Source organism: Balearica regulorum, chromosome 11, assembly GCF_011004875.1.
Source record: "Balearica regulorum gibbericeps isolate bBalReg1 chromosome 11, bBalReg1.pri, whole genome shotgun sequence".
NCBI classification, from domain to species: domain Eukaryota; kingdom Metazoa; phylum Chordata; class Aves; order Gruiformes; family Gruidae; genus Balearica; species Balearica regulorum.
In genome coordinates, this window is record NC_046194.1 from 9156975 (window position 1) to 9170456 (window position 13482).

The window sequence follows — 13482 nt, forward strand, 5'->3', positions numbered from 1 at the left end:
GTTTGTGGGGTATTATTTTCAGAAGGCTTTTTTTGCCTGTGTATTCCATATAGGGAGTTAAATGTGACACTAAATTGGGTTTCCAAGTCATTCTCTGGGAGGCTGACACCCCCCTGTTCCTCCCAGCCGTCTTTCTCATGAGAATATTAAGTATTTCAGCTACAATTGTTGCTGAAATAGCTGAAAGCCAGGAGACTTGCAAACATCTACTCCAAGTAGAAAAGAGGAATCCCATGAAAGGGAAGGGCATAATGCCAGAAAACAGACAAAAGCACAAGCAGCTAATTGCTGTAGGTGGTATGCAGCTAAAAACGAACCTTGGGGGAAGCCAGTGAGCCCCTGTCACAGGAGACTGATCAGGGGCTGCATACAATAATTAAGATTATTAAACAAGACTAAATAAATAAACGCGATTCCAGGTTGGAAGCAAAGCTCTCTTCTTGCTGTGCTTCCTCCCCAAGGGGCTTCTTGCCCACTCATTACTTAAGTATGGTATTAAGCTTCGTTACATTTATTGGCAGTACTTGCTTGTTTCTTGCACTCTGGGTTAATTCTTGCAGCAGAGAAGGGATACCAAAAGCTTAAGCCTTTCTTTCTTTAGTCACTTTAGGAACTGAACAGGTGCTGGTGATGTTGCAGATTTTGGTTTCTATCTCAATTTGCCACTTGAGGCAAATTAAATTAAATAGATCTGGTGTTTGGGGCAGGGCATGTGTCACAAATGTCCTCTGTGTGTGTGCTTAAAGGTTTAAATAAATAAATCAATAACGACCCCAAAACCACCCCACAACTGCAAACCCACCTGCATGTGCTCAGTGCTATTTTGCTTCATGGGTTTAAATACTAAGTTATGATAATGATTTATTACATATCAAAAACGGATTTTGAACGTAGTGAAATAATTTAAATATAGTTAAGTGGGAGAAGTTGAAATAAATGCTGCAAGTATATATGAATTTGGGTGCATGTGCGTGTTACCGGGTCTATGTGTAAGTCGCTTGTGTAAAGCTTTTCCAAACTGGGATGTAAAGTTCGTAGGTTTTTCAAGTCAAAAAGACTTTATGCTACCATTTAAAGTTGCAGTGTATGAAATAATGACCAAATTGTACTCTTTTCTCCCATTTAACTATCTTTAAATTATTTCGCCCTCTGTTCCTGACACAGTTGTACACCAATTAGACAGGGGTACACTTTGTTTCAAACAAGCTGTTGCCGGGATTGGAGCTTTCCTGAATGAACAGTGTTAATCTCCAGTGCCTTTTCATGATTTTTTTCCCCCCCCCTCCCCACAAAGGTTTACTCTGCTCAAAGATGTTGAATTCAGGCTCCATATACATATTTGGAGTACTACTTTGTGTGCAAAGAATTTTTTCCCCTTAAAAAAAAAAGAAAGATTGTTAATGAATGGTCAAGGTCTTCCCCCTCCTTCCCTCCCCTTTTAAATCAGATCTTGGGGTTAAGACTGAAAACTGCCTTTTGTTCTTCAAGTCAGACAGTGAGGCTGAAGATGTGGGTTTCTGATTATTGGTGGCACAATGCGAAAGAATTGCTTTCCTTCATGAGAGCGAGGTGCTTTGTCGCCAAGGATTGTCTCAATGCCAGTAGCAAGGACAAATGTATGCAGGAGGAAAAGGGTCTTTAAGGGATGGTGCTATATGGTGTGGGTTGAGTTCCCCCCCTCCTAAATCCACTTCTATCTCCCCATCACAGGGAGGAGAGACAGTCTTTGTCATGCTGTGTGTTTGTAATAAATGGCCAGGGTACATTTTTCACTCTGCCAGACTTTTATTTGCGGAGCAGATAAAACTCTGAGCCACCTCACCGTGGCTTATAAATATCAATTATTTTGTACCAGAGCTGGGGCAAAATAATTGATATTTATAATCAACTCCTTTCTCCCAATACTGGGGAGAGAAGAGGAAAATCTTTTGGGAAGATGAGTTGCACCAAAGCTTCACTTCTGGTATCGGCGCAGCGGTGCTTGCGTTATCTTGAAGCCCAGCCAACCTTACCAATGTTGGACGTGGCTACCGGGGGAACCGCTGCGCCACCACTGCTGCTGGGGACACCAACCAGCTCCTGGTGGGAGGTAAAAGTTTGCAGGATGCCCCCAAAATCAAAACTGTAGATGAAGCAGAGCGCCTCCTCCCTCCATTCCCCCCCTTCTTTTTAATGAAAGTTTATTTCATTTAGTGCTCCTTGCCAGTATCTATCCCAGCTCCCAAAGAGCTCCAGTTGAATATATTCTCCAAGGGCAATTATTACTTTCCTTATCTTTTCTCGCCAGCTTTGGCAGCTCTGCTGGAGGCCGAATGCATTTTCTCTATCGGCAGTCAAAGCGGAGGCTGCATTCCTGGGCTGTGATACATGTAACGCCATGGCACCCCCACTAACAAAGGACCCAATTCGCTCTACATTCCCATGGTCTTGTGGATGGCCTGCCCGGCTCAAAGTTTACAAAGACGCCAAACAGCCAGAAGAATTGGGGTTTATGTTTCCTTTCAGTCTTTCACAAACACTTTATTGATCTGCGGCCTTTCCTGGCCACTCAGAGAATTAAGTAGTTACAAAATGAAATGATTTTTCTTTCTTTCTTTTTTTTTTCTTAAAAAAAACAACAACCCCACCCTATGCATTTTGTGTGGTTTAGTATCTGTCTATTCATAATATTTTTATTTGAAATGAGCAGCTTCCTGCAAACTGCATCAGGATGTTCTTTATGTGCATGAAAACCCCCAAAAGCTTTGACAATGATGAACACATTTAAGTTGTGCTCCACTTGTTTACAAAAGTCTCCATTTGGTAGCACATCAAAAGCATTTTTCTCCGCTCCGGCACAATGGTATATTCATGCTAGCAGTCATTACTCAGAGATTTGAAGCATCACTTTATTGGAGCCCACCACAATACAGTCTAAGACTCTTTGTTTCACTTGTTATTACCTTTTTCCTTTTTCTTTTTTTTTTTTTTTTTTTTCTCTAAAATGCATTTAGTTCAGACCTGTTTGTAGTCCCTGATGGCTAAATTGCAACCATGCCCTGCAACAGCTCCGTCATTGATGCTGATGGTGTGTGCCTACGGGGCGAGGGGCTTTCCCGGGGCTCCTCCCAGGGTTTGCTCCTCAAACACCCGCACCTTGGAGTCCTGGCTGACGCTGGGTTTAGGATAGGTTGATCGACTGATAGACCTTTAACTAACACCCAGCAAATCTTTAGAATATTGAGTTGTCTGTGGATTTACAGGCTAGGAAGGCAGTTCCTGGTAGGGGGGTGGTGTATTTGGTGTTTGATTATTAATTATTATTACTATTATTTTATTTTAAATATGCAAGTAGCTTAACTGTATATTTGTCATCAGTTTGTGGTTTTTTAGTGTAGTTTAATGTGACTTGGACACTAAGGCAGAGCTATTACTGAATTGTTCAGTATGTGGAATATCTTCGTAGGGCTTTAACAGGTAGCTGGAGCCCACAGAAGTTCTCTGCTTATTGAAAGTACCTTCTGCGCTTAGGAGGAGGTTGAGTGTCATGAGAAACACTTTTCAAGAGAAATTAAGAAACTGACTGTGAACCGCCCATTTGTCCTTAATGGAGGGGAGCAGGCGTATCCCTGGGAGCAGGGAGGAGCTCCTGGGGAGAGGGTTTCCTCGGGGCAGGAAAGGGCATTGTGCCCTGGCCTCCCACGTCACCCAGGATAGGAAAAACTGAAGAGTTAAATGCAACTGGAAAATGATGCTTTTGTGGCAGAGCATCATGAAGTGATACAGGAGAGGAGACCAGCAAACGGGGTGCTTTGGGACTGAGGGACTACAGTGGAAACTAACGTTAAATATAGGTTGCGCTGGGCGAGAAGAGATGAGTGCTTGCACCAGGCATGTACCTGGAGGGACCTTCTAGGGGAGAACCAGACAGGGGGCTTAAATGCAATGCAGGGTAAAAGCCTTAATGCTAATAATAATTTCCCAGAGGAAGTAGTGGATGTTCAGTCGCTGTTATGTTTAATGATATATTTGATGAAGACGTGCATGTCGGCACAGGAAGAGTGACCCAGTGTTGGCTGCGGGACTTTTCCATCTCCCCTTGCCTAGGGATGTGCCAAATAATCATTAGTGCACAGTGCTTACCCTGGCCTCATGCAGTCTCCCTCGTGCAAATTGACCGTGTCATGCCAGAAGGTGCCATCCTTTGGCTTCCCCAGGCACGGCAAAGCCTGTGGATTTCCGTAAGGGAGAGATGGCAGCCATGATCATCTTGGGCCCTTTTGCATTGGTCTCTTGCGTTCAGGACCAGCATGAGGAAGCCACTGGCTTTGAAAGCAGTCTTGAAAAACAAATGATACAAGGCAACCTTTAATAAATGAGCATGGAGAGGAGTGTGTTAGTAATGCTTGTTCTAATGGGAGGAGCTGATTACAGGCTGCCTGTTGGCAGGCTGCGATGGCTCTCCCTCCTTTAATGTGGCTTTTGATGCATATCATCCTGTGGCTTGGTGCTGGCAGGCTGTAAGTGCCTGCTGAAGCTGTAGGGTCTGGGAATGGAGCAAAATGTTTCCTGGAGATGTGTGCTGGTCAGAAGCGACACTGCAGTTGTCAATGCCTATGTGCTCGATCTGTGACCTTTGTTATCCGTTGTTCTTGAAGCTCCTCCATTAAAAGCCTTTTTTTTCTCTTTGTGTCAGATTCGATGCTGCTGGTAGCGGAGAGGCTGGAGGGTCCCTTCAATATCGAGTCAGTCATGGACCCCATTGATGTGAAGATTTCCGATGCAATCATGAACATGCAGGAGAACAGCATGCAGGTGTCTCAGAAGGTAAATGGACTGACAGGACACTTGGGCTTTATTTATCCGATGTGTTTTATTCCCCTGTTCTTGTCAGTATGTTTTTTCTTTAATGTCCTTTCAAGTATATATAAAGCTGATGTATTATGTTGGTCAGGGGCTGGGTTGGAGCCTGGAGAAGGGAGGCTCTTGTGACCTCCCATTTCATAAAACCCTTTCCTTCTCTCACATAGGTTTTCCAGGGATGTGGCCAGCCAAAAACACTTGCCCAGGGCCGGACTGCTCGCTCCATCTCCGAAAGCGGTTTCAGTGCTCGTTTCAGACCCTACAACCCAGAGGAGCGGCCGACTACAGCCGCTGGCACAAGTTTGGACCGCCTGGTGAGTGCCTGGTTTTGCCGGTGCTGCGCAGGTGCTCTGCACCCCTGTACCGCAGCATATAATTTTCCGTTTGTAATTTATAGGGTTTCTTAATATTCCTTGGCTGTCTTAAACTCTCTGAGGGGTGTAATCTGCCCATGGCTCTAGACGTGAATTACCTCAACGCGTCTATGTCAGAAAAGCGCCTGTTAAAAGGCTTGGCTTATGAGTAATATGTGTTTGAGGAGCGGTGTTTAATTTTGTATTAAAAAAGTAAATCAACCATCAAAACATGCAGCCTGAAGATCTGGTCTATACACGTCTGTTGTGATAAAAAATACCTTTCCAGCTTCACTTTTAATGAGCGTTTGGTATTCTGGATTATGTCCTATGTTTCTTTTTTTCTTTTATTTAATAGGTTACTGATGTGAAGGAGAAGCTGAAGCAAGCCAAAAAATTTTGGTCATCTCTCCCTGGCAACATTTGCAATGATGAAAAGATGTCCGTAGGCACTGTCAATGAGAACGAGTGCTGGAACGGGAGCGCCAAGAGCAGGTTTGGCCATGCTGCCGCCCCCGGTTAACTCTCTCCCTCTTGCCCCAGCCTTTCCCAGCGTGCCAGCCCCTCTCCCCGAGCCCCCTTCTCCTACAGGAGTGACCCCAGCTCCCCCGAGACAGCCTGTTGCTGTTACCCCTTGTTTTTTATAAATGGCAGAGCTTGAATGCAAAGCTAAAGGGTTGTCCAAGCTCTTCGTGGTGGTTTGTTTTAAAGGAGAGAAATGAGTCTAGATATCCAGATATGGCATCTCTCGTTGGACTTAAGCATCTTACTGGTTGCTCATGGGTTTGGGGAGGTGATTTGTACAAAATCCTCTATCACGGCCACCGAGCGAGGATGCTCATGTTGTCTGACAGCGCTGTTGTCCCAGTGACCCCATTGCCCCATTGCATGGCTGTTTCTACCAGGAGCTATTGCTGGATTTCTTGTTGAGCAAGGGCAGGGGGAGATGGAGGCTGGCAATGGGTCCTCTTCTCTGCTGCTGAGGTCAGTGGCACAAGGGGGCCAGTGGTTTTCATGCATGCTTTTTATGGAAAAATAGTTACAAAACTTTTTTTTTTTTTCTTGTAAGGAAGAAATTACCAGCACATGAATAAGCCAAAGGTTTTCTGTCATGTGGTTTATGTAACTGTTTAACTTTTATTTTGGAAATAGAAGTTTCTTTTTTTCTGTTTGCTTACTGAGGAAATAAGCAAAATCCAAGATGTTCCATTAAAAAAAAAAATCATCCAAGGTTTTCCAATAATTTTTCTAAGTAATAGCAGGTTTTGCCCTTGATATTTCTGGGGCACAGGACTAAGCCATACCTCATACATTTTGCACTGTTCTGTGTGTGCCTGAAACTCTGCCTTGCTCTGCCAGGGCAATGGTTTGGGTCTCTGCGACAAGAGAGGGACCTCTCCCCTTCTGAGGTCTTGTTTATCAGCAGCTCGTGTGGGGCTTTTCACAGCAGATTTCCCCAGTGTGCGTGAGGGCTGGCACCAGTAAGGAGGGGAGATGGAGCCTCGGCAGCATGGGCAAGGAGACAGAGGGGAGGCTGGACATCCCATGTGGGTTGTACAAGATATTTTGCTTCGCTGTTTCTGTTTTCTCTGTGGCTCCAATAAGCTGAAAGTTCAGTAGGCTTCCACACTTTGGTCTCTCTCTGGCTTCTTTGCAACATAATATTGATCACAAATAATAACAAAACCATCAACAACAATAATAATAAACCTTCACATATACAGGACAAGGTTTGAACATCCCCCTCCAAATGTATGCTTAGATCTCACTGCCTGGTCTCCAGGATCAGTAGATTATGTTAAAGGATTTTCTCTCTCTCTCATGATACTGATGTTGGCATCATAACTAAGACAAGTAATGTTTTCTTCTGTTAAACAGTGATCTTTCTTGCAAGTCAGGTAATTAGAGGAGGGGGGAAAACAAGTGTCATATCCCTACTCTGTAAGATAATACTCCAAATACCTGTTTCAGGAGAAGTATTCATTTGAGTTTTGTTGCTCGGTCTCTCTTTTAAACCAAGAGGCTGTACGTGTGTTCAGACCTGAGCACGCACACCTCCTCAGACTGAGCAGCTCGGCTCCACTTCAATGCGTGGGGTTACGTTATCTCACCTTCAACATCACAGATGTTTCTCCTGCTGGGGTTATTAGGGAAATTGCATCTCATGTCTGCGTGGTGAGAAGTACACATTTAATACCCCAGCTTGATGGTTAAGGTGCATTATGCAAAGCCAGAATGACACTCTTGTCTCCAACACTTACTATAGGTTTCTTTCGTATAACTATGGCCCCAAAGGTTGTTTTCCCAAACGTGTCATCTAACTGGGCATCAAGGCATCTCAGCAGCTTGTTTTGCTCTGTGGCCTGCAGCGACCTGATTTATGCTGTTGTAAGCCATTATTATTATAAACCCCAGATCTTCCTTCTCTTTTCAAGTTGGGGAGAAAATTGTCTTTCCCTTCCTTTGTGGCACAGGGTATATGAAAACAGTGTTTAATTCCACATGCTGCTCAGGTCGCAGGGAGAGGAGATGGGGTAAGGAGCCGGAGAAGGGCTCCGTGAGGGTTAGCACGTGGGAAGATCACGTCGGGCTCAGGATATCGCCCAAGCTGAAAATGGGGGTGGCATCGCTGAGTTCCCACGCTGTCACCCTTCAGCATGGGACCCCACCGAGCTGCAGCTCCCGTACCAGCAGGAACGGTTTCTTTTCAGGTATGACTTTGCAGTGACTGGAAACGGCTTAGCAAGTCAAGTGAATAACCCGGAGGTAGAAGTTGATATTACCAAACCAGACATGGTGATTCGCCGGCAAATCATGGCTCTGCGGGTTATGACCAACAAGCTGAAGAATGCATACAGTGGGAACGATGTCGACTTCATTGACATAAGTACGTTTGCTGTTGTTCGCCTTTTGCTTTTTCTTTTTTCCTATTTAATTGGATTTCATGCTAACATGGGGTAGCTGGTTAAGCTTCAGCTATGGGTAAGCATCTTAGTAAAGAGGGTGGGAGCCGGCATCTCTGGCAGGCTGTGCGAGGAGGGTCGTTCCGGTAGAATCATAGAACAGTTTGGGTTGGAAGGGACCTTTAATAGTCGTCTAGTCCACCCCCCCTGCAACCAGCAGGGACATCTTCAACTAGATCAGGTTGCTCAGAGCCCTGTCCAACCTGACCTTGGACGTTGCCAGGGATGAGGCATCTACCACCTCTCTGGGCAACCTGTTCCAGTGTTTCACCATCCTCATCATAAAAAAATGTTTCCTTAAATCTAGTTTGAATCTACCAGCTTTTAGTTTGAAACCATTACCCGTTCTTCTGTTGCAACAGATCCTGCTAAAAAGTCTATCTTTCTTATAAGCCCCCTTTATTAAAATGCTACTATAACATCTCCACGGAGCCTTCTCTTCTCCAGGCTGAACAACCCCAACTCTTTCAGCCTTTCCACATAGGAGCGGTGCTTCAGCCCTCTGATCAGCTTCGTGGCCTCCTCTAGACCCTCTCCAACAGCTCCATGTCTTTCCTGTGCTGGCCACCCCAGAGCTGGATGCAGTACTGCGGGGGGGGGTGTCTCACAGGAGCAGAGCAGAGGGGGAGAATCACCTCCCTCGACCTGCTGGTCACGCTTCTTGTGATGAAGTCCAGGATACAGTAGGTTTTCTGGGCTGCGAGTGCACATTGCGAGCTTATGTCCGGCATTTCATCCATCAGCATGGGTGGGTGTGATAAACAGCATGGAGAATTCGCATTCACCAGAGGACCAGCGCTTACATCTCATAAATGTTGAAACATCCACGCGCGTGCCTTCTTTCTTTTTTCCCCCTGCTGCCTTCTGCAAGCGAAGCTTGGCGCTGCAGATGGCAGAGGAGGACAGTGTGTGTTTGTCTCCCGCAGGTGAGGAGAGCAGCGGGGAGGAGAGCGGCAGCGGCTGTGATCTCCAGCAGTGCTCCCCGGAGTTCGAATTCAATGCCACCGAAGTCACTGAGAACTCCAACAAGAGCAATAAGAACGTGAACACTTCTGCTGCTACCAGGAGCAGTTTATCACAAGCAGCCTTGCTCCTTAGCATTTTGTTCTTGGCCATGCAAAGACAATGGAGATAATTGTGCAGCGTAGGGGGGAAAAAAAAAAAAAGACTTTATTATCAAAGTTAGAAGGCACCTGCTTTCACTTTTATACCATCTAGTGACTTTGCTTTTTAAGTTAATGGACAACAATGTACAGTTTTTACTATGTTGCCACTGGTTTTAAGATACTGATGATTTTTTTTTCCCTTGCTATTCTGGGAATAACAGGAATGGTGACTACCAGTCTGTCCTGTTCACCAAGAGTCCATGTTAGAGGTGGATAACAAAAATGTATATACAAGCCTGTAGTTAGCTCTGATTTGTGTCTTTATCACCTTTTTTTTTTTAAATTTTTATTTTATTTTACCATATTTCTTACAAAAACAACAAAAAAACCACCCCAGGGTCTTCTCTTGGCCTGTAACAAGTATGTTTCTGAAATGACAAATATCTGTACAGAAGCAAGTTTTATTTATCATGTTATCTTACGGGGAAAAAAATAATTGCCCAAGGAGCAGAAAACATGTTTCATGTAGTTAACTTCCCATTTATCCACATTATGTTAGTTGCCTTATCTGGAAAGTGGAAGTAATTTGTCTTTATTATGCGGTAAAACAGGAGGTGAAGGCAGAGCTGGTCAGTGTGCCAAGTGCCCCGTTTGCATAGGGCGTTAGTGCCAGGAGCAGGTTGTACTTTCTTTACAGGAGGTTTGGTTAAATTGGAAGAGACTATAGAGAATTCCACAGACGCTAAGAAGAGTTGTCGTTTGTTCCCCAGGATCCTTGCAATTAGCTGTAACTCCTGTAGGTCAGTTCCCGACGTGCATCCCCCGTGGGAATGAGGCATTAAACTTGTTCGTTTGGAAGCAACTTGTTGTGTTGCAGATCCAAATGCCAACATGTGTCCTGTCTGCAAGTTTGTTAGATGAATGCTGGATTAATTTTTTGTTTGTTTGTTTTGTTTTGTTTTTAAGGAATACTGTGTGGGAGGGGAGGCGGGGTGGTGTTGGGTTTGTTTTTGCAAGAGTTTTGGTTCCTCTCCGATGGGGGTAAAAGGGAAGGAGCAGGCAGGCAGCGCCTGTGGCACTGTTTTAGGCAGATCCGAGTAGGAGCAGGCAGGAGCTGGCAGGGCTGAAGACATCTCCTTTTCCATGTATTTGGTCTCCCGGGAGCTGATGCCCAGCGGCTGTAGCTTTTCGGCACTACATGAGACACCCTCCTCTCTCTACCTGTACTTTCGCAGTTGGAACAGTGTTGTGGTGAACAGCAACTCGTTAATGAAAGAAATGTATATTTTTAAGAAAAGAGATGAAATAATTTTAAAAATATTTTAGGGAAAACAAAGTCTTTGGAAAGACTCAAAATTATTCTGCACGTCTCCTCCTGCTTTAGGTAGCCTTTTGGTCTGGCTGGATGCTGGGATCTGGCCAGAAGAGCAATCCAGAGAGAGAGGGCTTGCTCTATTCCACCCTTGTGTTTTAAGGATAATTTTCTATTTTTATATTGAAGCATTAATTACTTGTTAGCTCAGGGTCAGCATTATATTCAACTTTATTTTCACACCAAATTTCTGCAAAGCTATAAAGATGGAGTATTCTTGGCTGGTATAAACAATCCTGGAGGCTTAATTTTACTAGAAGTAGCCAGTTATTTATTAAAACATGATGTTAGTAGAGTAGGGATATTCTGGCTAGATTATTTTTCTTTAGAAAATAAAATTGAAAAAGTTATAAATTTATGTGTGGGAAAAAATGGATTGTAAATAGCTAAGTTGCCTTGTGAGGAATTGGAAAATGTGCTGATACTTAGAAACTACCTCAGTTCTGAGGAATTTCCTTTCTAGCTTTGAGTGCTATTACATTTACTTGGTAGAAGTGAATCTGGTCTCCAATATGTAGCTGAAAGAGTTATCCCTATAGACCTTGTTAGATTGTTTTTAATTTAGAGGGTTGAACTACATCCAGCTGTTTTCTTTCAGCTAAGTTCCCTAACAAAGAGAATTTCTGAATTAAATATTGCTGATGGTTTCCATGACTTTTACTGATTTGTTTGGTTTCATGGCATTTTCTGATTGCCCTTTAATTATTTAAATGATTCTAGCCATTTGAATTTTAATCCCGAAATAAACAAACCTTAGATGCACTACCATTGTAAATATATCGCAGTAAGGTCTGACTGGATAACCCTTCTGGCTTACACCCAGCTGGCAGGCCAGCAAAGTTAAATGAAGAAAAAAATAAAAATTAAATAAAAAAATTCTGCAGAGCTCAGAGAATGGTGAAACAAAAGCCCTTGTGTTCGAAGGGACTGACTTCTCCAACATCTCCCTTCTTGGCGTAAGTGTTCATATGTAAGAAAGTTGCTTGTAAATTCTCCTGCTTTTGAGCCTTTCTGCTCAGAAAAAACGTTTCTGAATTTATATTTATCGTTTTACAACTAATTGCTTACTGATTATTATTCCTTAGTTTGGTACAAGCCACCAATGCAAAGACCTGCCGTGAGTTTTAAGCGTGTCCAGTTGACTTTGTTGATAGCACAACGGTCCTCCCCTATATAAAGGACAGATTTGTCACCTGGGGCTACAGGAAACGAGTAAACATCAATGTAGAATGATCAAAAGTTGTGTTACTGCTTTTATTTTTGTGTTTGTGTGTGAAATCTGCTCTCTGACAAGAGCTTGTAAACTAAACCGTAGTGGTAGGGATGAGGCATGCTGCTGACTCTGAGGAAGGCATGTGCTCCCTTCCTTCAAGTATTTCTTTTTTTTTTTTTTTTTTCCACATAATCATTGCCATTACGAGCATGATTTAAAGAAAAATTCCCACACATAGAATCAATAATTAAAATAAATGGAAGTGGTAACGAGCTTCAAATGCAAAATGAACCAGAAAGGTGGTGTTCTTGGCAGCACGTGAGGTGCTGTCTCCCAAAGAGGTGGAATTAAAAAATACAGCCCTTGAAAAGACGTGCTTTAGCAGCTCCGTGCCTCCTCTGAAACACATACAGCTCCGTAGGCGACACGTGCGGTCAGGCTGCCCTGGGCTCCTCCAGCAACCAGCCCCCATATTTGCACTTCTGGTAGCAAAGAAGGGGGAAAGGAGAGCACGTGATAGGACTCTTGTAATCAGTCTCTCATTTTGTGCTGTGATGGGTGCTGTGGCCCTAAGTCGGGACAAATGACCAGGGCAGCGAGAGGAGTCCTCCCGCACCCCCGGGGCAGGCTCCTGCTCCTGCCCCCCGCCTCAGCCAACCTGGCTTTTGTCCTCGTCGGGCACGTTGGTGTATTAATTCGGGAAAGTGCGACCTCTCAGCACGTTGGTCATTTCATAGACCTGATGGTGCTGGAGTTTCCATCACTGTCCTCTCTTTGCTTTAGCTGGATGTAAGACTTGCTGGACCGGGCAAGACCTCTGGTGTGGTCCTGGCTCCTTTCTCATGATAGCATCTGGTGTTGGACATTTTGGAGGAGGGCACATAAAAATCCCTTCCATCTGTTTGGATGTTTTTCATTACCGCATGTCCTGCAGTAATTGCTGGCCCTGTTTGTCACCTTCCCCCCAAAGCCACCCTCTTCCCAGCCCACCTTCCTGCAGCCCCCCCCCGGTGTGAATGTGGCAGTGTCCCCCCACGGTGATGGTGGCAACCAGACCAGTGACAGCTGGTACCAGGGGCTGCTGCCCTGCTCGCACCCTTCGCTTGCCAGCACAAAACCGCGGCATGTCTTCTTGTCCCTGGGAAAGCCCGTGCCACTGGCACATCTCCGCAGCCAGGAGCAGCAGACACCCAGGTCCTGCTGGCGCAGGCAGTCCTGGAGCATCTTGGGGACCCTGAGGACCATGGATTGTGTGGGTGGAAGCTGGTGGACACAGCTGCTGTAGAAAACCCAACCCTGGATAAATCCATATCCCACTGTTGGAAGAAAATAGCTTGCACCTTTTTTTTTTTTTTAAATGCCGATGGTTTTATTTTTCTGTGTAAGCCAGACTGAGTATCTGCGATAACTGCAGAGTGTCGCTGCCTCGAGTCTTTGTCTGATGTGATGGCCAGTGGCCACCTGTCTGCACTGGTCCATAAGCCAAGACTGCAATGCCTGCAGGGTTGGTGGGAGGGTGGCCTGTCCTCTGTTGCTTCTCTTCCTTGGGATGCCATCTAGGGCTACTAGTAATTTAAAAATAAATAACAAAATACTTAGTAGAGGGTGAAAATTGATGCAGGAACTTTGCAAT

General features: G+C 44.7%; 1 protein-coding gene across 1 annotated transcript in view; it reads left to right on the plus strand.

Moving 5' to 3' along the window:
• Positions 1-10154, plus strand: part of GPC4 (glypican 4) — a 67942-nt gene extending 57788 nt beyond the window's left edge. Inside the window, exons 5-9 of the mRNA XM_075763180.1 lie at positions 4676-4806; positions 5010-5156; positions 5554-5690; positions 7907-8082; positions 9085-10154. Of these exons, the coding sequence (XP_075619295.1) occupies positions 4676-4806; positions 5010-5156; positions 5554-5690; positions 7907-8082; positions 9085-9293 (800 nt within the window). The 3' untranslated portion in view covers positions 9294-10154. The remainder of the gene's footprint in view (positions 1-4675; positions 4807-5009; positions 5157-5553; positions 5691-7906; positions 8083-9084) is intronic.
• Positions 10155-13482: the final 3328 nt, after the last annotated feature.